The 25,160-nt window shown below is 37.2% G+C and overlaps 1 protein-coding gene across 8 annotated transcripts in view; it reads left to right on the top strand.

Moving 5' to 3' along the window:
* Window positions 1-25,160, top strand: part of CNKSR2 (connector enhancer of kinase suppressor of Ras 2) — a 258,494-nt gene that overhangs the window by 208,041 nt on the left and 25,293 nt on the right. For all 8 annotated transcript variants that reach the window (XM_060001666.1, XM_060001667.1, XM_060001665.1 and 5 more), the window contains 2 exons: window positions 4,902-5,002; window positions 7,310-7,856. In XM_060001666.1, coding sequence (XP_059857649.1) covers window positions 4,902-5,002; window positions 7,310-7,856 — 648 coding nt within the window. The remainder of the gene's footprint in view (window positions 1-4,901; window positions 5,003-7,309; window positions 7,857-25,160) is intronic.

Raw genomic sequence — 25,160 nt, 5'->3', positions numbered from 1 at the left:
TATTGAGACTCTAAAAAATTCACACTTGAAACTGCCTAAGAAAAATTAAAGAGCAACATAAAGTAAATGAGTACTAATTTTTGCACCACATGCAACTGATTTAAAAAATTGCTAAGTGGCTGCAAAATTTTTTTTAAAACCTGAGAAGGAGTCAGGATTAATGAGGAAATACTTGGAGAAAGCAATCAGTGAGCCTCATATAAAGTTAGCGGTGAAGAGGCAGAGAAGATATTTTATTAAATATTAAAGTGTTTCTGAATAAGGCCTTCAGCTAACACTCTAATTGTATTAAGGTGAAATAAGCACCCATCCTGCCTGAAATTACATTGAATTCTAGTAGAAAAGATACTCTTAGTACAATATGGAAAGTGAAACATGGGAGAGTACAAAGCAAATTCCATGGGAATGAGGCTAGAGATTCCTTCTAGGAGGGAAATTGGAAAAAAATATTATGTGGACTCATTATCTGAACTGGTTGTCGCAGGATGAGAAGTAATAAAATAAAACATTCCTGGGAGTGGAAGCAGCATGAGTACTTCCACAAATAACATGGAAACCATCTCTATCAAATCACTGTGCACAGGCAAATCCCAGCCAGGACTATGAAGTGTCAGGCCAGTTATTGTCACATTTCTTCATTGTTAAAAGTTTATTCCCCACTTTCATACTTCTACTTAATTTATAGGCCTACAATTATAGTAAGAGAGGTAAATACACACACACACACACACACACACACACACACACACAACACACACACACACACACACACACCAGCCTTCCTTTTCAAATTACTTTATAAAGCATGAAAACTGTTCTTTAAAAGTGCATATAGATTTCTCAGTTTTTTAAGATGCAAGAATTAGAAGTGTGGGCAATGTGCCAATAGGAGAATGAATCTTGAGAAAAGTCAATTTGCATGAATAAGGAACGTTGGATTTTCAGGCTTCTGTATTTTATCACTCGGCATTTCTTTGAAGCTGAGCATGGCCTTGATTTTAGTGGATTTCCTTTGTACTTGTCATTATATAACGAAATTTCATTATGGATGAAAGAACTGGTAAGTCATATTGCACATGCACGTTCCAAAAAATACTCATTCCATGGATTCATGCTGCCATAGTCTGTCATGTGAGTATTTATTTTAGTGCCTACTGGGATGTGGTAGACGATCATAGGTAGAAGCTAATAGTTACAGTTCAGGTCTCTACAGCCAGAATCTCTGAAATAATTTAGATTTCCACCTAGAGTATACATTCATCAGGTACTCTAACGTAGGTCAGAAACATATTAGACTTCCTACCTTATGCAGGATTAGGTCTTACGTATTCTGTATAGACAACTACTGGATGCACGTGTCTATTCCACACTTCTATAGAATTGTTTGACATGTAAGTACCATTCTCAGTAGGGAAGTTTAAACTTGATACAAAATATAGCTCTTTGAGAATTGGGAATATTTCAGAAAGATGCAAAGGAATAACTGCCAAACACTGTTTCTATTTAAATACTCAGTACAGCTTGGAAGTGACTCTTTCATTGACTTAAATAAAAGTTTAGTGAATCGCTGTCTTTAACTACAGAAGTATAAAGGATATGGGGTTCTTTTTCATTATGCATTGTTTTACTTAGAGAAAACAGGGTTACAGTAAATTCTGCCAAGATCATAATTTAGCTAATTGTCTGCTAATCATTTTTCTATATTTTTCCAGCTTCAAATCAGACATTCATGACACATTATTTTCAGTCACACACAAGGTCTTTGTAAAGCTTTAATTACATAAAAGTGAATGAAATACATTGTATTTCTTTGATAGTTCTAGATGAAAAAGTCAATTTCTTTCAAATTGTCCTTTTGTATCAACATGAGAAGTAAAGTGGAAATTTTCCTCTTCTATTGATGGCACTGTTTATTCATGATTAGTTATTTGTAAAATTGAATATCACTGCAAGAGACATTAAAAGTATCCATTTATTTTGTGCTAAATAGAGAGCTAAGAAAAATAAATTAATTTGCTCTTAGAATGAAAATCAGACTGGTTTCAGCCTCTGGGAAGCAGTGTGCCTGTAATTTTCCACACAAAACCAAAATGCCTAAATTTTCTGTGTAGCCTCTTCCCTGGCATTGCTCTCTCAAAGACACACGGGTTAGTGTGTGAAATGAAGTTAATTTGCAAAGTGGTATTTCAGCCTTTTCTTAGGCAACCCAAGAAAACTTTGGTTTGATGGTGTTTTTTCTTTAATAAACCAAGAATTACATCAAATAAAGGATTAGAATTCTTCCTAATTTAGCGGGGGTTGTGGGGGGCTGGGGAGGAGAGAGAGAATCTCCTAAATCTGTCACTTGTAATAATAGCTATAGAGATCTTGATAAAATGGTGATCATCTCCCTCTCAGTGTGCTGCCAGGACCCCTTGAGGAGCTAATTCCTTGAGACCCAAGGTCTCAGTGCAAAGGTGAAGGGGGAACTCAGCACAGGTGCCATAGTTTCTGGAAATAGTGGGAAGGGTAAGAGCAGAGTGATCTTCACAAGCCTACTGCTTGGGAGCAGGGTGAGGGGGTGCTTAGTACCTCCACCTCCAGCAATAATTTCTCAGTAGTATTTCAAGCTCCCACAAAACTACCCAACTGAGACCCCAGAGCTCCAGAATTCACTTTTCATTGCTGGAACTTGCTACAAGAAAAAACTAATGTCTAAGAAGATGAACACTAGGCATTTATCTCCTGTGTGATCTGGGTCAGACTGTCCTGGCATGCTACCTACAAATCCACCCTATATTAGGGACCTTAATATTTATTGAGTGCTTTCAAGATGCAAGGCGCTTGAATATGCGTTACCTTAGTAGCCCACTCACACAACTCTGAAAGGTGGTTATTATTAGCCCCCTTTTACAGATGATAAAACAGACTCAAAGAGATTAAGTAACTATCACAAGAGCACAGAAATGGTAATTGGTACAGCCAAGCACTGAACCTACATCTGCGCGAGTATATAGTTCATGCTTTTCCCACCAGTGTTTACTGGGTCCATTTCTGGGCAACTACATCAATTCATATTTGAGGGGAGACTTCGTATGCTGCCCATCACTGGTGTGACCCAGTGTAAAAACCAGATCTCAAATTTAGGTTAACTAGTGTTTGCTTATCCTTTACTCAAAGGGAATAATTAAAGTAGGAATTGGATTTTCAGAGACCTTGTATTCTGACGCCTGAATATAATAATCTCCATTGCTAAAGAATTTTGAGCAGCAGGAGGAGGGGGACTTGAAGGATCATGAATATATGTCACATTAAATTCTCCCACTAAGTCGTACAAAGAGTCCCAGTGACTTGGCCCTTCGAGGCTTAGAGCAAGGCAATTTCTTAGTTCAAACCGCAGTTGTACTACTTTCTATTTGGCATATTATAATAAGTACTCAGTAAATATTAGCTGTACTTATTAATCAGCACCACAAGGAAAATATATAAAAATATTACAATATAGGAATTCCTGGGTGGATAAGGGTACCTGTAAAAACATGTGCCATGGGGCTTCCCTGGTGGCGCAGTGGTTGAGAGTCCGCCTGCCGATGCAGGGGACACGGGTTCGTGCCCCGGTCCGGGAGGATCCCACATGCCGCGGAGCGGCTGGGCCCGTGAGCCATGGCCGCTGAGCCCGTGCATCAGGAGCCTGTGCTCTGCAACGGGAGAGGCCACAGCAGTGAGAGGCCCGCGTACCGCAAAAAAAAAGTGCCATGATTTTTCACCTACATCTGAATATAAGTTAAGGTTCTTTTGTGATTTAGATTTTCATAAGAATAAGGAAACTTTTCTCTTCTTTTATCATTTGAAATTCATATGGATAATACTTCTAGGTTTTTCCTTGTAAATCACATAAAGAATTAGCCCAGCAGTTACAGAGTGGTTGAGATATTGGTAGAACAGATTCTGCTGATTGGCCTTTGTGGTGTAGTTTACTTACTTGACTAATGTATCTCTCGGAGTTTTTCCCCATCCCTCTTGCTTGAGGTCTGCCAAGTCACTTTGTCTAGCGGCTTACATTTTCTACCCTTTTAAGTAGTTCTAGAAGTTTGGAACTTACAGCCCACATCAGCAGATTTGCCCTTTTGCGTTTGGCAAGAATCAGGGTTTGCCATGTGTTTCCAAGTAGAGGTGGGAGTATGGTGTTATAGAGATTCATGTCAGCATGACTCTGGAAACAGCGACTGTTAGATAACCAGTGAACTGAAGCCACAGAAGAGGATTGAGAACATTATTTTTGAAGCTGTTTATACCTGTAGAGATCTACAGCAACCCATGTATTTCTTCTTTGAGTGTTCATCTTTAGGATAAAATGATATACCTTTAAGAGGCATCATGTGACATCATTCATTAATTGAAGCTTTAAGTAATTTGGTCTGGAATCTAAAATACCCTAAACCTTATTTGACTTATGCAACTTATCTTAACTCCTTTTTTTTTTGACAATGACAACAGAGCAAAATTTAATTTGTAGTGTTTGCCAATTTCCATGGTATAAATACTCCCACCGCGGCTGATTCTGAACTCCGAATGCAATATCAACCGTTGGCAAAGTTCCCGAAAATTTAATAATCAGCCTTCTCAAGCTGTGACAAGTCAGCTCCAGCACCCCACTGGAGGCACATTGCCATACCTAAAATTGTGGCTATGTGTAATTGCTTGCTTTAAAAGGAGGTTGGAATTAGGTGATTGTACTCTTCCTTCCTTCTCAAAACCCAACTGAAAATAAAAGTTGGTGGGCCTGGAGTAGCGAGTGCTGGGGAGCAGGGTGTCGGAATGGAATTTAAACTTCCTTTTGTTAGCTGGTAGTGTGTGTTCCTGAAAATATGGCTAGAAACTTTTAACGGAATGTTGATGTATCCATGTGTGTGAATTTTCAGATTACTGGAGTGAGAGTGACAAGGAAGAAGCAGATACTCCATCAACACCCAAACAGGACAGCCCTCCACCCCCCTACGATACATACCCACGGCCTCCCTCCGTAAGTTGCCAGTAGGAATATACTCAATATAGCATCAGATTCTTTGACCTGAGACATTATGTAGTGAATTACATGTCAGACCTTGGGGTTTTTAGGGGGAAAGAAAACAGGGAGTCTAAAAGCAATAAGGGAAAAAAATTTTAAGTATACAAAGAGTATTTAATCAGGAGAAGCAGTCAGTCACCACAGATTCCACACTAGTAAGTATCTTACCAGTTTTATTAAGAAAACATACCATTTGTGTCAGAGTAGCCTTCATGAAAATGTCAACAACAAAAAAGTTTTTCTTAGAAAAAGATATATAAATTGACCTTATCTATTCTACACTAACAAAGTTAATTCCTATGTCCTTTAGAAGCAATTGTAAAAATTTATATTATATCTGTATTGAACATGTTTTGGCATGTAGCTTTTCAGGCAGCCATGGGGTCTGGTTTAATGTATACGTGTTTATGTGATGCTCTTCTTCTTAAGACTTCTTAAACCTGTGTAAATTATTCTGTGTATAGACTGTGCCTTGATCTTTACAATTGTCCTGGTTTTTTTTATGCCCATTTCCCATCAGAATTACCAAAAGAGTCTCAATGCTGTCCCATTTTAGGCAATACATTACATGGTCACGGTACCATAAGAGTCAATTCTGCCTATCTTGAGACTGAGTCTTCCAAATAGGAAATGGAAGCTGGATTTAAGGGACAATAGCAGCCACCTAATTCTACCTCCGTATTGCTACAGGGGATTGTTAACAAGAAAGGTGCTATGCAAGATGTTCATATAATTCTAGGCCACTTCTCAACCGTGGCTGTGCATGAGAATCGCCTCTGGAATGTTTTAGAAATGCAGATGCTCAGGCGTCATCCAGAGATATTAAATCAGAATATTTGGGACTGCAAACAGCTCACTGGACTGGACTGTGAACTTTTTGAGAACAGGGACCCCGTTCTATTCACTGTACATCCCTATGGCCTAGCACAACACTGGTACTTATTTATTAAGTGCTCAATAAATATTTCTGAAATGAATGAATGAATACTTTTGGCTAAGGACTAAAAGGAAAGTCATATTTTTAATTGAAATGTTTGATGACAGTATCTCTTACCTAAGGGAAAAAGGAGAAAAGTAGACAGAAATGCAGAATTGTTCCTCTCCGTATACACATTTCATTAATAAATGCTGCAGTGTACCAAGTGCAACAGACAAATGAAATAATGAAGTCAGTAACAAGATATAGTTTATATCATATTTTCCCTCTTTCCCTAAAACATCAGGGTCTAAATAGTTCCTTTAAATATTTGTAAACGTGGGAGAAAGGGAAACTGCAGCTTGACCAAACCGCTCTTTAATCATAGCAACTTGTGAATTTCAAGAAGGAAACTACTCACATTGTGATTAACATGTGGGAAGATAAACTGGCTGCCCACAGAAGATGCCACTTAACTTCTCCTTTACCCAGAGGGGAAGGTGTACTTTCACCTTAGTCGGGCTTTTCCTGGCCACAACCTCAGCCTCAATCGTAATGATCACATCTAACAAATCCGGCTCCTCCTGCCAGGAAGGGGCCTGGGCTGGTCTGCTAGCCCCCAGAGCTAGAGTAAGGCTTGTCCCGGTAAGGGTGCCTGCAAGACTTTTATAGCATTCACTTGATGCCCGTCCTTTTTCTTGGTTGTGCTTTGTGCTGTAACATATATTCCCAAACTTTAAATTCCAAGGATAAGAATATTCCATTTTTCTTTTGTGTTTATGTGCTCTGAAGTGGCTATGCTCAAGGCAAATGCTAATTCCCATCAGGGTGTAATCTCATCCTTTCTACATTTTTAACTCTCTAGAAAGTGCCACAGAACTGACAAGACTGTAAGAAAGCTTATCCTTGACACTCTAGGAGCAGACATTCACCTATGAAGAAGAGGAAGGCTTGTGTCCGATTAGAGGCACCTTGTTTTTGCATCCAAAATCCTGTCTCCTTGCTCTCATCCCCAGACTCCATAACATCTGGAAATATGAATTTGGCAACAGTTCAGGATTTTGAATGCATAGAGATTTCAAAACTTAGGATTTTTTTGTTTTTAGTTGCTAAATATTTCTTACATAGGCACTCACGTTGCCTTATACTTTGCTGTAAAAGTTTGCACTAGTATGTCACATTTTTCATGAGAGCCCAGCGTAGCTGTATTTCAATTCATCCACCTTTCAGTCTCTTAAAATGTCAGCTGGGGCCTAACTTTGAGATGGTGGAAATCAAATGTGTTCCTTGGTGATAGGCATGGTCTGTTATTTCTGTGGAGACTGATCAGAGGCTCCTTTCCACAGATGAGTTGTGCCAGTCCTTACGTGGAAGCGAAACACAGCCGGCTCTCCTCGACAGAGACCTCTCAGTCGCAGTCATCCCATGAGGAGTTTCGCCAGGAACTGACTGGGAGCAGTGTGGTGTCCCCCATTCGCAAGACAGCCAGTCAGCGCCGCTCCTGGCAGGATTTAATCGAGACGCCCCTGACGAGCTCAGGGTTACACTATCTTCAGACTCTGCCCCTGGAGGATTCCGTCTTCTCTGACTCCGCGGCCATCTCCCCAGAGCACAGGCGGCAGTCCACCCTTCCAACTCAGAAGTGCCACCTACAGGATCACTATGGGCCGTACCCCTTAGCTGAGAGCGAGAGGATGCAAGTGTTAAATGGAAACGGGGGCAAGCCTCGAAGTTTTACTCTGCCTCGAGATAGCGGGTTCAACCACTGCTGTCTGAACGCGCCGGTTAGTGCCTGTGACCCGCAGGATGACGTGCAGCCCACAGAGGTGGAGGAAGAGGAGGAGGAGGAGGAGGAGGAAGGGGAGGCAGCAGGGGAAAACATAGGAGACAAAAGTAAGTATGCCGATGGAGATTCTCAGCCTGTATACACACATTCCTAACCTTTTCAAACTTCTTATTTTAAGAAAATAGAATTCTGTTTCCCTTTTTTCTTAAAATAATGGTTTTGCTGCATAGGAAGTCAGGTATCCCTTGGTGTCCCACTTTCAGAACTTGAGTAACTTGGGGAAAAAAAAGATGAGTAATGAAGCCTACATCCCAGGACACCCACAGCTAGAGCAAATAATTTTTTTTGGCCCATCTGCCTTTTAAGGTTGATGGCATTCATTTGTTTTGCTTCCTCCTCTTATCCACTTTCTTTTCACTTGCATGCATCATCCCTTTGGTCCACAGTTGTTGCCCCCTGAGTTTGGGTTCAGAAGCTATAAATGCTTCAAGCAGGGTGTTAGCAGAACCTTGGTTGAATAAGTAAGTGAATACACATACACACACTCACACATACATACATATGTAACTTCCCTTTTCACCATGAGAAGGTTGAAAGGAAGAATCCAAAAGAATTTTTCAAAGAAGAAATTTTACATAGCATTTCTATTAACTTCAAATAGCAGAATATGTTTCTAGAAACAAATTTGCCAAAAGCATCCATTTACTTTCTTGGTATGTATGTTGATTGCAAAGCTCAATTTATGTGAATCCGCTCTTGAGAGAGACAAGTCATTAAGTAACCCTCTGATTGGCATTAAGAATATGTTTACTAGTTATCAAGTTATTTATCCAACATGCCATACCAAGCTTCTGTTTATAACTAATGTGATATACCAGTCCAGAAACCCAAGCTAGTTTAAGAGAAAGGCTATAACTCAGTTATTTTACTTAGAAAGAAAATCTAGTTCTGGCTATAAGAATTGAATATAAAATACCCCCAAAAATAGCATAGAAGAAATAGTATGAAATCTCTTTATTCAAAATGAAGTATGGGCCAATTAGTGCAGATGACCCAAGCTGGTGCTGATGAAACCACAGTTACTGCTTTGGTCCCGCTAGGGCATTAGACTTCTCTTTTTAAAGGATACAAACGGACTGTGTCCTTCAGCCCATTTCACACAGTATGGAGACTTTGGTTACAGGATATATTAGGGTAACTTCTTCATCACAACTGGAAAAACAACTCAAATCTCACAGGTTACCAGCAGGTCAGGAGCCTCATGTCAATTTGAAGCTTGTCTCATTTAAAATGAGGGTTACTTTGGAGATAATCGACAAGAAAATACAGTGGGCCTTTTCTACTATCAAAATATGAGTTGCTTATAATAAAATTCATATGTTAAAGCAGTTTCCACGTAAAGTATATTTTAGCCATAATCTCCGTGAGGAGCCTTTTAAAAGGTATACTGTTGGCTCAGGAAAGGTGATTTACCTGCCACGCCCTCACAACATTCACATCTATTAGAAATTATAGAAGAGTCTTGTGGAGGAAAGATCTAGGAACCATGTCAGGCCTCTGTAGGAGTTCTGGCAAGCATGATAATATATTTTTAATATTAAGATGATTAGTATAAGTTGTTTTCTAAAACTTAACTAAGGATGAGTTAGAAACCTCCTTTCAACTGTTGTCCAGGTGCTGCACAACTGCTACAACTAAGTATGTGAGGTTTATTCAGCATTCTACAAACGCATTGGGGAAAATACTTCATCTCTGGCATTTTAAAATAAATTGTGTTGAAATTAGGCACAACCCTCTGAAATAGAGAATCCTGTTCATGACACATTCCATCATCGCCACGGGTACAAGTCTTTGAGGCTGTCTTTTTCAACTGGCTAGATACTTAGCAGTTCCTCCTGGGCATTGTGTAGGGAGGACTAGAATGGAGAATACGTGTCCTAGGACCTGAAAGGCAAACCTAGCCATGGGCTCGCCCTTCCTTCAGTCTCCACTAGCCCACAGAGCATCCCTAGTTAGATGGCGTTCGATTATTTTTTCTTCTAGTGTCTGTTTTTTGCTGTTTTGTTGATTGGATGTACTTTTAGCCATACAGATGTACTCCCAAAGTTGGTGGGTTTTTCCTTTAGGTTCCCGAATAAGTCAAGTGGGCAGTTATTCAATACTTTCCATCTTTTTCATCAGGCTCTCTCTTTGTGGAATGATTGCGATAAGGCAGAACCACCCTAGAAGTGTGTCGGTAAACTTGGTATTATTGCACATTCTGTCTTTGCGGTTCGATATCGTGGGGTAGTTCGCGTTATTTCAGTCTGATCTGTTTCACTAAAGGTGACCGTGCACTATCTTGCAGGGCGCCATTTCTTTCTGGGTATTTTTCTATAATCTTGCCACTTGATGTCTCAGTGTCCTTTAAACCATTCTCAACAGGGCAGTACGTTTCATGCTTGCCTGGAAGATGCTTCTTAACTTAATGGGGTACATGTTCGGCTTCCCAATGATGGTTTTTCTGCATTACTGTTTTAATATTTAGGAGTGTGCAATTTGATGAGCACCTCCTTTGGGAAATACCGGCTCTAAAATCAGTGTTTTCAAAAGAATCTTCAAGGTCTAGTTAAGGAGTGTCTTATTCATGACTGCCCTGAGTCGGCCGTTAGGAGTAAGTATTCCAGGCTGCTTATTCAAATCAAGCTGTTTGGTGTTCTGTCAGGAGAGTCAAAATAATACATGGGAAAGAAGCTGTGGCCATCCCCTCAGCCTCACACTTACAGCGTGCCCTCCGCCCGGAGCTCTCACTGTGCTACCGCTCCGGTCAGCAGGCTGTCGTGCTTGTTAGAATCAAAGACCAGCAGCGGTGTGTTACTAACTGTCCTGCTCGAGGCCAGCATGCACTGTGACCTACTAAAGTGAATTTGCACTAATCAAGTACAGACCTGCAGAGCAAATAAGTTTCACGTCCCTAGCTCCAAACATTTTTCTCAGTTTGCCAAGAAATTAAAAATAGGAAGTACCAGGCACGTGAGCAGAAGGAGCCATGGAGAAAATATAGCTTCTCTTCAGCTTTAAGGGTGAAGAATTATGGCACCAACCAAGCCCCTCTCGTGATCTATATTATATAGTGCTTATGAGTCTCCAGAGCAATCTAAGAAGCGAGATGTACCTAAATCTGTGACCTAGATGTTTTTTCATTTTCTTCATACAGGTGGAATTTGGCCCTGCTTACAAGGTGTAAATTTAGTCTTCTTTAGAGCATACTTCAGTCTACGTTCTCATGGTTGAACTACCTTTTGTCTTATTTTTGAAATTCAATTCTCTAACTGAGTCATACTGTGATTTTTCTGAGGCTGAACTCATTTTAGTCTAAAGTGGATAGAACTAAAAGTACACAGATGAGACCTGTTGTGTTTTCCTTTGACAGAAAAGTCAGCTTGAATATTAATTATCCTGACCTACTTCACTGGCATTTGGGAGAAGACAACTAATTTCCTATTATCCCAATTAGCAGTTTCGAAGCTGACTGAGGTATAGGCCTTATAATACCTCAGTGAAATTAAATTATAAATTATGTCAGCCTACGCAGCTTTCAAGGAGTATAAATCATAAAAGTGTGGGACAAAATATAAAGATATTATATTTATTCTTTACTCAGAAGTCATCTGCCATAACACTAAAATACAGTTTTGGTTAATGCAGCTTGAGGTCTGCTTCTAATAGTTCTCCTTCCTTTGCCATACTTGGCGGTTTAGATGAGGTTTTTGAAAGCTTTATCCCTTAATCCTGCTGATTTCCCTCTTGGCAGTTAAAAGACTACTCTTTACTAGCCATGCATTCCTGGTGCCACCATGTACTCAATGAATTTATAATGTGCTCTTTTTCATTTCCTTAGGGATAACCTATCAGCATTCTAAGACCAGCATTAGCTTGGGCTTAGAAATCTAAAGCAAAACCTAGGTTGTTTTTTTTTTTTTTCGGGGGCTGAGGGTGGGAAAGATAAAATGTTACCTAGTAGCTACAGTACATATCAGGTTATCTGGCTAAAATATTTACTGATGCTTTCAAAATGAAATCTGCCAAGAAATGTATTTTAAATTTATTTTCTTAAATCTAACATCCATTGCACACCATTGGTAACTTAAGAGCTGTACAAAATGCGCAGCTCAGTGCCCTAATATCTTAAATTATATAGGCAGAGAGGCTAGATAATGACTACCAATATCGTGCAGAAGAAGATAGATTAATCTTCTTCAGTCATTTTAAGGGTCTTAGAGTAATTTCCTGAAGAGTTTCTAAAAGCCATGAGTTTTATTTTTAAGAACATTCATGTAGGAAGTATGTGGGCAACGGGAAGGTATTCCCAGAATATGAAATTGTGTTAAAGGAGAAAAAGGAGCAAGCTGAAAATAAAGAAAAATGTTGCAGCACTTTTTACTGTTTTATTTATTGTCTAGATAAATTATGTTCAAGCACGAAGAGTTTGGAAGAGCATAATAATCAATAATATCTTAAATTATAGTTCAGGTCTAAAGGGAATAGATGGAAAAGATATACAAGCAATGTGAATAAAAAGACATGCACCAAAAAGTCAGAGAAAGAATAGTAGAGAACCTTAAATATGTCACTTTTGTGAAGTTTAAGGGCACCATTCTTGGCGGTAATGTAACAAGTATATATTTTTAAAAAATGGAAAAATCTGGAAAGCAGTAAACAGATATTCTCTTAATACTGTATTGTCTGATTTTGAAGAAAGATTGTTAGAGAGACAGAAAACACTAAAGACTGGATATAAAGTAGAATGTAGCTATAATTTCAATATTGGTTACAGGTTGGATTTTTTAATCACACCTCCCTTGCTTTTTGGCTTAAATAATGAGGAAAAGGTAATTATCTAACTTACTGAAAGTTCAGAGGTGGGGTTGTTCTGGAGTAAATGTCATGGCTCTGCAGTGTCAGGACTCAGTTAACTTTTCTGTAATGCCAGCAGCTCTGAGCATCACTTCTCATAAGATAGCATCCAAAAGAGCCAAAGACCAGGCCCTATTCTTAGTCCTTTTTGTAAAATCAAAACTTCCTGGATCCTTCTGGCAGACTTGGCCCTAGATTTCATTGGCCAAGGCTGCATCATATGCCCCTGCCGAAACAGCAAGGGAAATGGAATGATTATGAGTTTAGACTAACCTTGATTTGTTATTAAGATCATGAAGAAAAGGAGTATACCAGACTGCCTATCATTACTATCTACATGAGCCTCTCTACTATTATGTATGTTATATCCTCAAATATATTTGTTCCAGTAATGTTTCACTCTTTCAGTGTGTATATGCAAACACACACCGCAGATCGCATCATTTAAAAGTCTTGGCCCCAACGAAATGTTAGATAACAAAAGGGGGGTATAGGGCTTCCCTGGCGGCACGGTGGTTGAGAGTCCGCCTGCCAATGCAGGGGACACGGGTTCATGCCCTGGTCCGGGAGGATCCCACATGCCGTGGAGCGGCTGGGCCCGTGAGCCATGGCCGCTGAGCCTGCGCATCCGGAGCCTGTGCTCCTCAATGGGAGAGTCCACAGCAGTGAGAGGCCCGCGTACAGTAAAAAAAAAAAAAAAAAAAAGAAAAGAAAAAGAGGGGTATATATTATATAACCCTGAAAATACAGCAAGTTAGATATAATTATTGTTGACCTTTGAAATGAATAAGCATGTTTTCCTATAAACACTAAGCGATCAGAGGTTAGAATACAGTCTCTGGAGACATTCCTCAGTTCACATCCTTGCTTCCAAGTGGTATGACTGATCAAATTATTTAACACCTCTAGACCTCAATTGCTTCGTTGTTAAATGATGTGGTAACAGTACCTACCTTTTGAGGTTGTATGGGGATCAAATGAGGTAATGCCAGAAAGCACTTAAGTTTCCATTTCTGACACTGTAAGTCTATCCAATAAATGTTTTATAATTATGTAATTTATGTAGATTTCATACAGATTTGGATTTAAGCAAAAAGGGCAATTACAATACTTAAATAGTGAATTAGTCCTGGCAAACCTCACTCAATAACATTTACCTGACTACATGACCTAACTTTGTTTAGCTCCAGCTACTGAGTTGAACCATATAAATTGATGTTTTTGTAGCTCAAAATGATGAAATATCAACAATTTTGTATATTTCAACACAATATATTAGCTGTGCTCTAGGAGCTAAAATAGAAATGTCCCTCATTTCACATTATTATCACTCACTCTTCCTTTCCTTTTTGACTTTGGACATTTGGGAACTCAAAAGAAACTTTGTATTCCAAATAGTAATAACCTTCTCATATATATCTACTGAAATATGTATTTATAGACCTTGCCATTCAGGTTCAGATATTTTCCCCTTTTAGAGTTCTACCCTAACAACCTGGTCTGACCTAGATGCCCCTTCTCCCGCCTACCCCACCACTTCTCATCCTTGAGTATGTTACCCTGTTTTATAATCTTCACAGCTTTACAATTTGTGTATAATATCAAATATTGTTTGCTGATTTATTTTCCATTTCCACTCACCAGAGTGTAAGTTTCTTAAGAACAGGGATTTTATTCCTGTCTTGTATACCCAGTGCCTAAAACATTATATGGCCCATAGTAGGCCAGGCACTATTGGATGAATGAGTCAGTGAGTGAATGAATAGTAGCTAAACCCTTTTATCACTTATTCTTTTCCATTCTATTATATAGTAGTTAAAACTAAAGTTATTTTTTATTCATTGTGTGACGTAAAGTGAAAACATGGCAGAATTCTTTATTTGGGGTATTTTGTAAAGGGAAGGACAGGACTGCATGTGTTCAGCATATCCTCTTCATGCTGGGTACCACAGAGCTAGGATACTAATAACTAGAATCACTGCTCTTTGTATTATGGCTCATTTATAGTCACTTTCTCTATGCTGAAACCATTCTTTTACTGTTTTATTCCCATTTCAAAGATGAAGGCCACAGAATATGACATGTGAAATAAGCAATTCATTGTTAGAAACTGGATCTTCCAGCACCCCTAGGCAGTTGATTTTCCTACCAAAATCTGCTGCCTATCGAAGGAAGTCTGGCTCCCTCAGAAGTCACTCATCACCTAGCTTCATCCTGATTCATTTGTAAAATGTGTTGAAATTGCAACTTGTACTTTAACGAATAACCAATAGCCCGCATCAGCCAGGAAAATATTCTCAGAAGTTTTATAATAAGTAATGAAGCCAGATTCAGTTGGCAAAAGAATGAATTCTAGATGCTACAGAGTCATACCAGCAGAAGATGTGGACAGATAAGTGTTAAAGCTCACATAAAAGGATGACAACCCCTCACCAGTATAGGTAAGACAAGTTATGATTTACAGTTTGTTTTACCAAGAAAGATGATTAGATTCATCCATACTGCTACTTGTTACTATTTTCACACATCAAAAAAGGCAAACCACTTCCTTCAGATCAGTGGTAGCATATAGTCAGTTTCTCAGCAGAGTTTGTTCTAGCTCATTTTGTGAGAACGTGTTCTAAGTTTAGACTCCTTTTACCTTGGTCACCCTTGCCAGAGAAAGCTGAAGGTCACAAATGCCTCCTTTTTTTCCCTCTACATATGAAGTCTACCTCCTATGGTTACCAACTACTGGAAGATTGTAGGTTAAAACATAATAGGAATGCACCATAAAACATGCCTTGGAAGTTTTTAAACTTCCCTGCATGTTTTTCTTTTATTGTTTAATTGAAAAGTAGTAACTTGCTTGTTGCTAAATAAACAAGCTAACTAATTAAAAAAACAGTGATGAAAGTGAAAAGCAACCCTCTCTCCTTCATTTTCCCCAGAGGTAACTTCTGTTAAAAGTTAAAGCTTTAAAAATTCTTGTATGAATTTGTTTTTCTCATATGTCTTTTTCCTGTAACTCACTGTGAGTAGCGAGGTGAGGTATGGTTTAGTTGGTTTCAAGTTAGTGTATTTCCTCAGAAATGTTTTTTAACATCTTTATTGGAATATAATTGCTTTACATTGTTGTGTTAGTTTCTGCTGTATAACATTTTTTGATGTGACCTTAGTTTATAATATAAGCAGCAGTCTTCTGAGATTATTTACATACCACCTCAGAACCCAGCCCCAATCCCAGCATAGATCACCCTAGAAAATGCAACAGTTACCTGTTGACTATTTCAAAAACGATGGAAGGAGAAATGTGAGAAGGAAGAAATGACAATGGCTGTATATGCACGCTTACACCCTGCACACACGCACTCATAATCGTGTGTCAGAAGCTTCTTGCCTACCTGCCTAATGCCTTAGGGCTCTATGACTTTTGCCCACCCTCCTTTATGGGGGTCTTCCAGTAATGTCAACTTATCCCAAAGCTCTGTGATGAAAACAGCTAAGCCAGAGCCAACTAGCTAAAAAGCATAGCAAGTCTAGCCTTCAAAAGCCAGAATGTAGAACTCAGAGATGGGCTTCAGAACCACTGTGTCCGGTGGTCAGAGTTTTTTCACACATGACTTTGGCTTTAAACCTTTTACTAAACCATCTCCCTTACTTTTTCCAGCGTTCTCACTAGTTCCATTCTTCTGGCCTCCCAGACTTTCTTATGTTTAGCCATAGGCACCTTAGACCTAATAGTTGGTCTTAATGGCTCAAACTATTACACTCTGAAATTTTTCCTTTAATGTGAAAATATTCTCATTAGTATAACATCCAATAAGGGAAAAGTACCTATTACTATGTATTTTAAATGCAAAAGTGACAGTTGGTCATTAAAAAATATTTTAAATATTTAAACCTCATCTTTGAGAACTTCTAGAAGGTTCTTGTCTCAGGTATGTACTATGACAATTTCATAGATGCTTGTTTCTATTACAAACACAGAGTATACCAATAAAATCAACTTTCTAGGCTATTTCACGGAAACTGTAGAGTACTTGAAAATAAGAGTGACAGTTATTATACTCATGGATTCATTTCACAGCTATAAATTCTTTAACATTCTTAGTCATGGATTCCCTAATACTTCAATATCTACATTTAGCCTACTAAAATGTAAACTAAACCTCCATTTTGTACTTTTAGTTTGCTGTTATCAATACATACTCTAATTAGTTCTACGCATGGATTTATTCATTCATTCAAGAGACATTTACTGTTTATTTACTACGTGCCAGGTACTATGCTAAGAGTATATCTAGCTCTTCCATAAGTCTACTTACAACAAAAATTTGTAAATAATCTTTGAAAAATAAGAAAAATCTTTCTGATAACATAAAACAGAGCAAATAATTCAAAGTATGCAGCTTCTTTCTTACGTTGTGCCAGTAATTTCCCCTAATAACCAGTTGATAATATTATAAAAATGATTCTTTGAGAGATAGCACAAGGTATTCTATGTTCACTTTAAGGTACTTATCACTTATGCAAAATTTATAAAACTGGTTAGAATCGGATGAGATCACTTTTAGAGCTACTTCTGATTTGGCTCATTCCTTAAACATTACGGTTGGGGCAGATACATCCTGGTTACTCAGATATGCTAATTAACTCAAATCAGATGTCTAAAAATCCCCATTGATTTCTATAAAATTAGGAAGTATTTTCTCAATCATCAAAGAAATATCAATCTATGATCAGTATAACATTATATATAGGCCATGATATTATACTGACTTAATACTATACTGACCACAAGATAAATATTTCTTTGATGATTGAGAAGATGCTTCCCAGTTTTATAGTACAGCTAATATGGAATTTGATTATCAGAAAAACCTATTATTAACCAAATACAGAAAATTATACTGTATTTTGAAAACCTATTTTAGGGAAATTTGAACCTTAACATTTTAAACGGAGTTTTTCACTTTCTTCCACATTTATAATACCATATGTTCCATGATTTTGAATCTGATATATTTATTGTGCTATTTCTCTTTTGATAAATTATCTGTAGAGTTTATTGACTTAATACCCAAGATCTATTCATTTAAGACCTCTGAATTTTCTCAAGCATGACTTTATTGGTTCCTTTCTCTTAATATTTTCCTTAAATTGTTGTTGTGGTTGCCCTGATTTTGAGTCTATTCTGTAACCTTATGAAATGGGTATTTTAAAGCAGTCATTCACTTTAGGATTCTTGGTGGGAAAAAATAGCCCATAACTTCAATACCACTAAACTTAAACTTTACTCTTTTTCCTCTAGCATCTGTGCTGTTTTCTCCTTGTTCTTTAATAATGCCAACAAACAGGGGTTTTCATGCCTTTTCTAAAAAGAACAGGGAGGAGGGACAGCTTGGAATCAGTGTGGCTGCAATATGACTCACTGCCAACTCTGACAGTAAGCCCCACCCCTCACTTTGTATTCTATTGTCTTATACCCTATGTGGTTGCTGGGCAGCCATCTCTTGATTTTAGCATCCTGGCTTCTAAGACTCATGATAATCTTTTATTAACCTAATTAGAAGGTTTGCGCCTCAGCACTGGAGGTAGGAAAGATGTTTACCATTCCAGAAATAATTCTGTACAAATATTGAATATCTTTGCTGAATCATTAAGTGAAAAGTTAGCCTTAACTTTGAAATCTTCTTTAAATGTATAACACCTTTTTTTGTTTGTTTGTGTTACTGTGAGTAGTGTCTCTCTTGTAAATGCTATGAAACCCATTTTAAATGCTTTATATTAAGGTAAAGAATTCATTTAATAATAGATAAGTTGTTTTTTATTGGAGTAAGCATATAACATGTGCCATACTATGTGTAAATGTGCATAATGATTAGCTATCGCACCATAGAAATTAGAGTATAAAATAATCCGTCCTCCCACCCAATACGGAAATACCTTTTACTCACTTGAAGAATTGTTATTGAGACTCTGCTTGAATGTTTTAGGGACTTAGAGCTTAGTGCCCCCAAAGACAGGGCATTCCATATTGGACAGCTCTAGTTTAAAAGGTGTTCCTTGTAGTAATATAAAAGCTGACATATTATTTTTTACATCTTTACTGAGGTATAATTGCTTTACAATGGTGTGTTAGTTTCTGCTTTATAACAAAGTGAATCAGTTATACGTATACATATGTTCCCATATCTCTTCCCTCTTGCGTCTCCCTCCCTCCCACCCTCCCTATCCCACCCCTCTAGGCGGTCACAAAGCACCGAGCTGATCTCCCTGTGCTATGCGGCTGCTTCCCACTAGCTATCTATTTTACGTTTGGTAGTGTATATATGTCCATGCCACTCTCTCTCTTTGTCACAGCTTACCCTTCCCCCTCCCCATATCCTCAAGTCCATTCTCTAGTAGGTCTGTGTCTTTATTCCTGTCTTACCCCTAGGTTCTTCATGACATTTTTTTCTTAAATTCCATATATATGTGTTAGCATACAGTATTTGTCTTTCTCTTTCTGACTTACTTCACTCTGTATGACAGACTCTAGGTTCATCCACCTCATTACAAATAGCTCAATTCCGTTTCTTTTTATGGCTGAGTAATATTCCATTGTATATATGTGCCACATCTTCTTTATCCATTCATCCGATGATGGACACTTCTACTCGGTTGTCAATCTTGACATTGAAAATTGGAAAAATACAGAGCAAGGATTTGAAATGCTGACATGTGGAACAGGGATGAGATAGTCTTTGAAGTTCCAGAGGATGTAATGGGTACAGGGAGGCTGATTTTAGATTGATATGAGGGAGAACATTCCAATGGTTGCATTTACCCATGACTGTAATAACTGGTCTTTGTCCGTTTAGAAGGCTCCCCGTTACTCAGTGTTTTAAGAAGGGGCTGAAAACCAGCTACCAATCAGGGCTTCCTGAGCCAGCGGGACAGTTAAACATGATGGCTTCTTCTAACTCTAAGGTTTTTATGGTTCTCTTCAGCATAATGGCCTCACCTTTGCTCTCTTGTGTGCTCTGCACATTGTACATGTTCAAAACTATACAATGGAATTGTGTTATCAAACATAATTTATGTTGCCTCATCTCTGAGCTGAATGCATATAATCACCTTAACTTTATAACCTGTGGCATAAGTTCTAGATAACTCATGATCCTGGTTACCCACATCTGTACACCTTATTTCTCTTTAGTGTCTCCAGGCCAAGTGTACTGGAACTGTTACAGTGATCTAGACAACATATTTTTGTGGGCATGATTACCTTAGTTTTAACCTACTCACTGTTGATTCATATAATGCTTTTATTGTTGTAAGTTGTAAGTTAGCATCCCACACTTATTTATTTTTTGACCTAAATGCAGCTATTTATATTTCTTTCTGTTAAAGTTTTAACTTCTCAGCTTTTCACCCAGCAATATTCAATCCTGTTACAAAAGTTTGGACTCTCAGTTTTATTATCCATGATACTAATCATTCCTCCTGTTGTTGAATAACCCTCCAAAGTTCTAAGTATCCTTTCTATGTTTTTAACTGCTTCACTGAATAAGGAAAGAACATTTGTAACAAAACATTTTAAAGAAGAAAGGAGCAAAGACAGAGCTGTGAAGCATTCAGTCTGAAATTTTACATACGTTAATTTCATTCAGTCATTCAACATCCTTATCTGGATCCAGCTAATAGTAATATCACTAAGTCCACTTTATAGCACTTTATTCATAAAGATATTATGCAAAATTTCATCATATGCAAAGCATACTGCCCTTGGCTTTCCACTTGTCTCCCAACCTAGAGATACTGTCCGGGAAAAAAAGCCAGTTTAAAATGCTTCATTTTTATTGAATCCATGTTGGTCCTTCAAATGAAATTTAAAAATGATACTCCTCCCAGTAATAATCTATTCTAAAACTTTATCATGTATTTATATCAGGTTTATCATTGTGTTCTCTGAAGAACACATGCAGGGTTTTGTTTGTTTGGATAGGAGAACTCTCTCTTGAAACAGTAAGCCTCAAGGCATTCTGACGGTGGCCCTGAGATAATTTCCAAAAAGTTCATTCAGTTCCTAAGATTATTCTGCTAGTTCAAAGAGACCACAAAATGGGTCCTTTGATAAGATAGTCCCTTATCTCAAGAAGCATGTCTTTTAAATTTACTAGTGTAAAGACTTTTCTCCTTGCAGGAAACACCTAAAATATCATTGAAGTCATATACTTCCACTTTCCTTTGTCATTCTTTTTTCTTTAAAAAAATTTTTTTGAGCTCTGTCTTCAGCTTTTTCACAGTCCTCAGCTGAACATTTGCCTTCCTGGCACTCTTCTTACAAGCAATTGATATTATTTTCCACTCATTCATTTATAGTAGCCTCTTCCATCTTTTATAGAAATCCTCCTTAAAGCTTTTTCTAAGGAATATCCTTGTAACTGTCTTGGCTGGAGCTGCATCTCCTTTCCTTCTCTCATTGGGACAGTTTATGTTTGTATTACTAGAATTGCATTTTTTAAAACTACCGATCATTCAACATTTATATTTGCCTGTCTAAAGTTTTAAAATCATATTTCTTATCATCTAGGGTCCATATCCGACTGTGTGTTTTCTCTCCTCACCACTAGAAAAAACAAAAACAGTTAAGCTTCTTCTAGTCCCCTTCATGTCTAAAGTGCCACTTAGTTCTTCCCTGTTGTTCAATGTTAGATTCCAAATAGATTTTACTCATTTCTTTATATTTTTGAGACATGAAATTTCCAGGGCTTTAATGCACTCAGCAATTACAAGTATTAATCTCGTTTTTAATGAATTAAATCCTATAGTTAGTAAACTGGTGACAAGCAAAAAATATTGGAGCTCAGGTTATATTGTTTCATATTTTTTCCTCTTCAGAAGGTTTCATAGAAGCTGATCACCAGTTTTTTTATTCTGCAAATAATTGGAAAACCGGAGCTGTAAAAATTAGGTTACTTCATTAGGACAGTTTGCAAGATTTTTAATCTTTTGTTCTTACATCATTCAGTCAATACCAGAATGTGCCAGGATAAAGTATTAGAACCACACAGACCTTGGCCATTTATAGAATCCTAGGAAGAGTAAGTAAATAAGAATACCAGGGATTTCTAGTAACTTATTTTTTTAGCCCAGAGTCCTATCCCTGATCAGCCATATTCCTTGGTCAGCTGCAATCAGTGGTTCCTGAGAATTAGCATTTCTACACTGTAACTAACTCACATCTATCAACTGTAGCTTCAAATTACAGAAACAAGCTGCATTCAAACCTCTTCATGTTAAGCCCTTTTATATAAAATAATAATATCTTGGTAGTAAAAAACTGTACTACCAATTTCTGCTCTAAGCAGTTTATGGGGTGACACTTTCATACTTATGTTTATTGGATAATCTTGCTATAATGTATCCAGTGCTAGATATGTGCTGCCTGTCTATAAAAGACAAGGATATTTCTTGAAGATGATCTCTTTTGTTTTGATTTTTAGAGAATACATGATAAGATTTCATGTGTGGTTTAATGAAAAGTAGTGTTGAGCTGCATTGTCCATGTTCCTTGATATTTTCACACATAGTGATATATCTCTCCTATCTGAATAATTAACACAATAATTAACGAACAAACTAGATTTAGCCCTTAAAAAATGACTTTGCTACTAGTTCACTGAACATATGTGTATTAAACAAGGTTTATAGCATATACTTCATTGTCATAGAACCAAGGCTACAAAGATACTGAATAAAACTATTTGGAGGATTTATAGCTTACAAAACACTGCATGCTGTTGGAAGGAGAAAGACACGGGTATCCAAAAATTGATTTCTGATTAATTATAATATGGAGAATAAAAAAGGGAATGGAATAACTATTCTATTATTCCAGCTAAAATTTAGCAATTCCACCTATTATTTTGAGCAGTGATCTTGTTAATAACTTCCGGGCTTTTAGAGTTTAATACATACACCCCAACAATAATAATGAGACAACCAAACGATATGAATGACTCACTGTTTAGGCATCGGTATTGTTTCCACTGGTGACTTCAAATCACTCTTCAGTTTCTGAAATATATAGAGAAGTCCTATGCATTGCTGACATTCAGAACTATCTTTTTAGTATATTGAGATGATTGACATCAAACTAGGGGCTTTCAGCCAGTTAAACTATTTTCGCAAAATGCAGATCTGTTCTATTTCACACTATATCTTAAGCTTAAAAAAGTAAAAGAAGGAAAAGGGACATAATGCAGTTTGTTTTACTTGACAATCATTAAAAGCCTGCTATGCAGGGCTTGGTTATCACCCCAAAGGTAAATCATAAGAGCAATAAACTGGATGTTTTTAACAGGTCATATATCTGACCAATGACTAAAAACTCAAGAATATTTTATTGTATCTGCAATTGAGTTTAGTGGAGTTTAAATGATGAGAATTGTGCCTATGAAGTTATAATTCTTATGGCTTAAAGAATAAGAGCAATCTGGAATCCTTTCATAGTTTTCTGTCATGACTTGTTCTGTTGGTTTCCAAGTTAAGTAGAATTATGATGTATTAATTTGTCTGCCTAACCAAACTTTTATTCTATTCATTGCTCGATCTCTAAAATCAGAGCTTGTCTTAGATTTCAGATATCTGACAAGCTTGTATATTGTACCCAGTAGCTCATAATTCAGGTGGTTATTGCCTAATTAAATGAAAGTATGAGTGATACAAGCCATTAGGTTTCAGAAAGGTAGAATACTAATTGCTATGTTATCATTGTCTCTAATAAGATGACTGAATCTTTAGAAAAGCCATTTAATTGATCCAGTGATACTATAATAAATCAAATATTTTTAGTGATTGGAGAATGCTTTTATTCATTTAGAATTCATTTAATTGTAGTGGATTAAAACAATCTCAAGTAGATTTTCCAAAAAGATTATTAAAATAAAAGCATGTTATATTCTAAAAGTTAAAAAAAAGGAATAAACAAATAGGTAAATCATTGAAATATTTGGGTAAATTTTGGCTACTCTTCACCTGTTAATTTTTTAATATTTTACAGAAATATAGAGATGAATCGATATATAATACGGCATTTTTAACTGTTAAAACAGTAACTAGTGGTTGTGTTATAATGGTATCTATTTTGCCTGATCCATGTGGTATAGAAACCTAGCCATTCAAAATCTTCTTAAAGGACTAAGTTTTGGACATAGCAATAAACCCATATCAAGTAATTTGGCTGCAACACCTTCCAACATCTCTCCCAAGTTAGCAAGGTGCTAAGATTTTTTTGCAGTAGTTCCTTCTAATCAGCCTCTGTGAACAGAAGACCTTTTGAGAATGTAGTTATAGGCTACATTTATAATTAAAAGCTAGCTCATCCTGAATCTTAGTAAAATTTTGACTCACCTCATCTACTCTGAATATGAATGACATGTGAATAACTTGGCAATCTAGGTCATTCAAAGAAAACACCCTTTAGCAGTGGTTATGCTATCACTTCATGTAAGGTCTAGATCATTCTTCTTTGACGTAACAGTGCCATAACTGGCATTCTTTGACCTCAGTGACCTATCTTCCTAAAGTTTCCCCCTCTGCCACATAATTCACATCAAAGACTTGAAGTAGAGACATATATACACTAATATGTATAAAATAGATAACTAATAAGAACCTGCTGTATAAAAATTCATTAATTAATTAATTAAAAGATGAAGTAGATCTTCTTACTAAAATGGAAGATCGAGTGAAGTAAAGCATTTTATCCAGTTGTTTAATAGACTACTTTATTCAGTTTGCACCTCATATACTTAGACATTAAATTAAAATTATTTTAGTAACAATTCAATTTAAGTAATATTTATGGAACAGCCACAATGTCCTGAGAATGCACTCTGCTAAGTGCAGGAAAAGCAAGCATTTTTAAAAATCAAAGAATCAGTAAGTTTGCCGTCTAATGGGAGAGAAAAGCATCCACATGTAAATGTACAGTATATTAAGTGTTTTAAAAGATGGAACATGTTAAGTTCCACGAAAGCAATTAAGAGGTCTTCATTCTTTCTACCTCGTGAAATTAGACAAGGTGTCAGGGAGGATGTGACTTTTAAGCTTAATGAAAGATTTCACCAGGAGGAAAAGAGAAAAGTGTTACATTCTATGTGGTTAAAAAATATATAGCATCAGCAAGGGCAGAAATGAAGAAAAACAAAGAACAGTTTAGAGAAATACAGCATGTAGCATAGATGAGTAGAGATGAGACAAAAACTATGCAAGAACTAAATTATAAAAGTCGTGGTATTCCATGCCCAGAAGTTTGGATTGTATCCCAAAAAACATGATGGAGAGCCTTTGGAGATCTCAGTAGGAAAGTGCTGTAATCAGACGTCAGTTTCAGAAAGGTCACTGTCATGGCAGTACAGAAGATGTATTGGTGTGAGAGAATACAAGTGATGGGGAGACCAGTTAGAAAACTATTTGAGCAGTCCAGATGAAAGTTATTATATCCCCTCTACAAATGTGGAGGCAAATAGTTATCTGTTCAA

Source organism: Delphinus delphis, chromosome X (assembly GCF_949987515.2).
Source record: "Delphinus delphis chromosome X, mDelDel1.2, whole genome shotgun sequence".
Lineage (NCBI taxonomy): Eukaryota > Metazoa > Chordata > Mammalia > Artiodactyla > Delphinidae > Delphinus > Delphinus delphis.
Note: the sequence above shows the minus strand (reverse complement) of the source record. Positions and strands in the feature narration are given on the sequence as shown.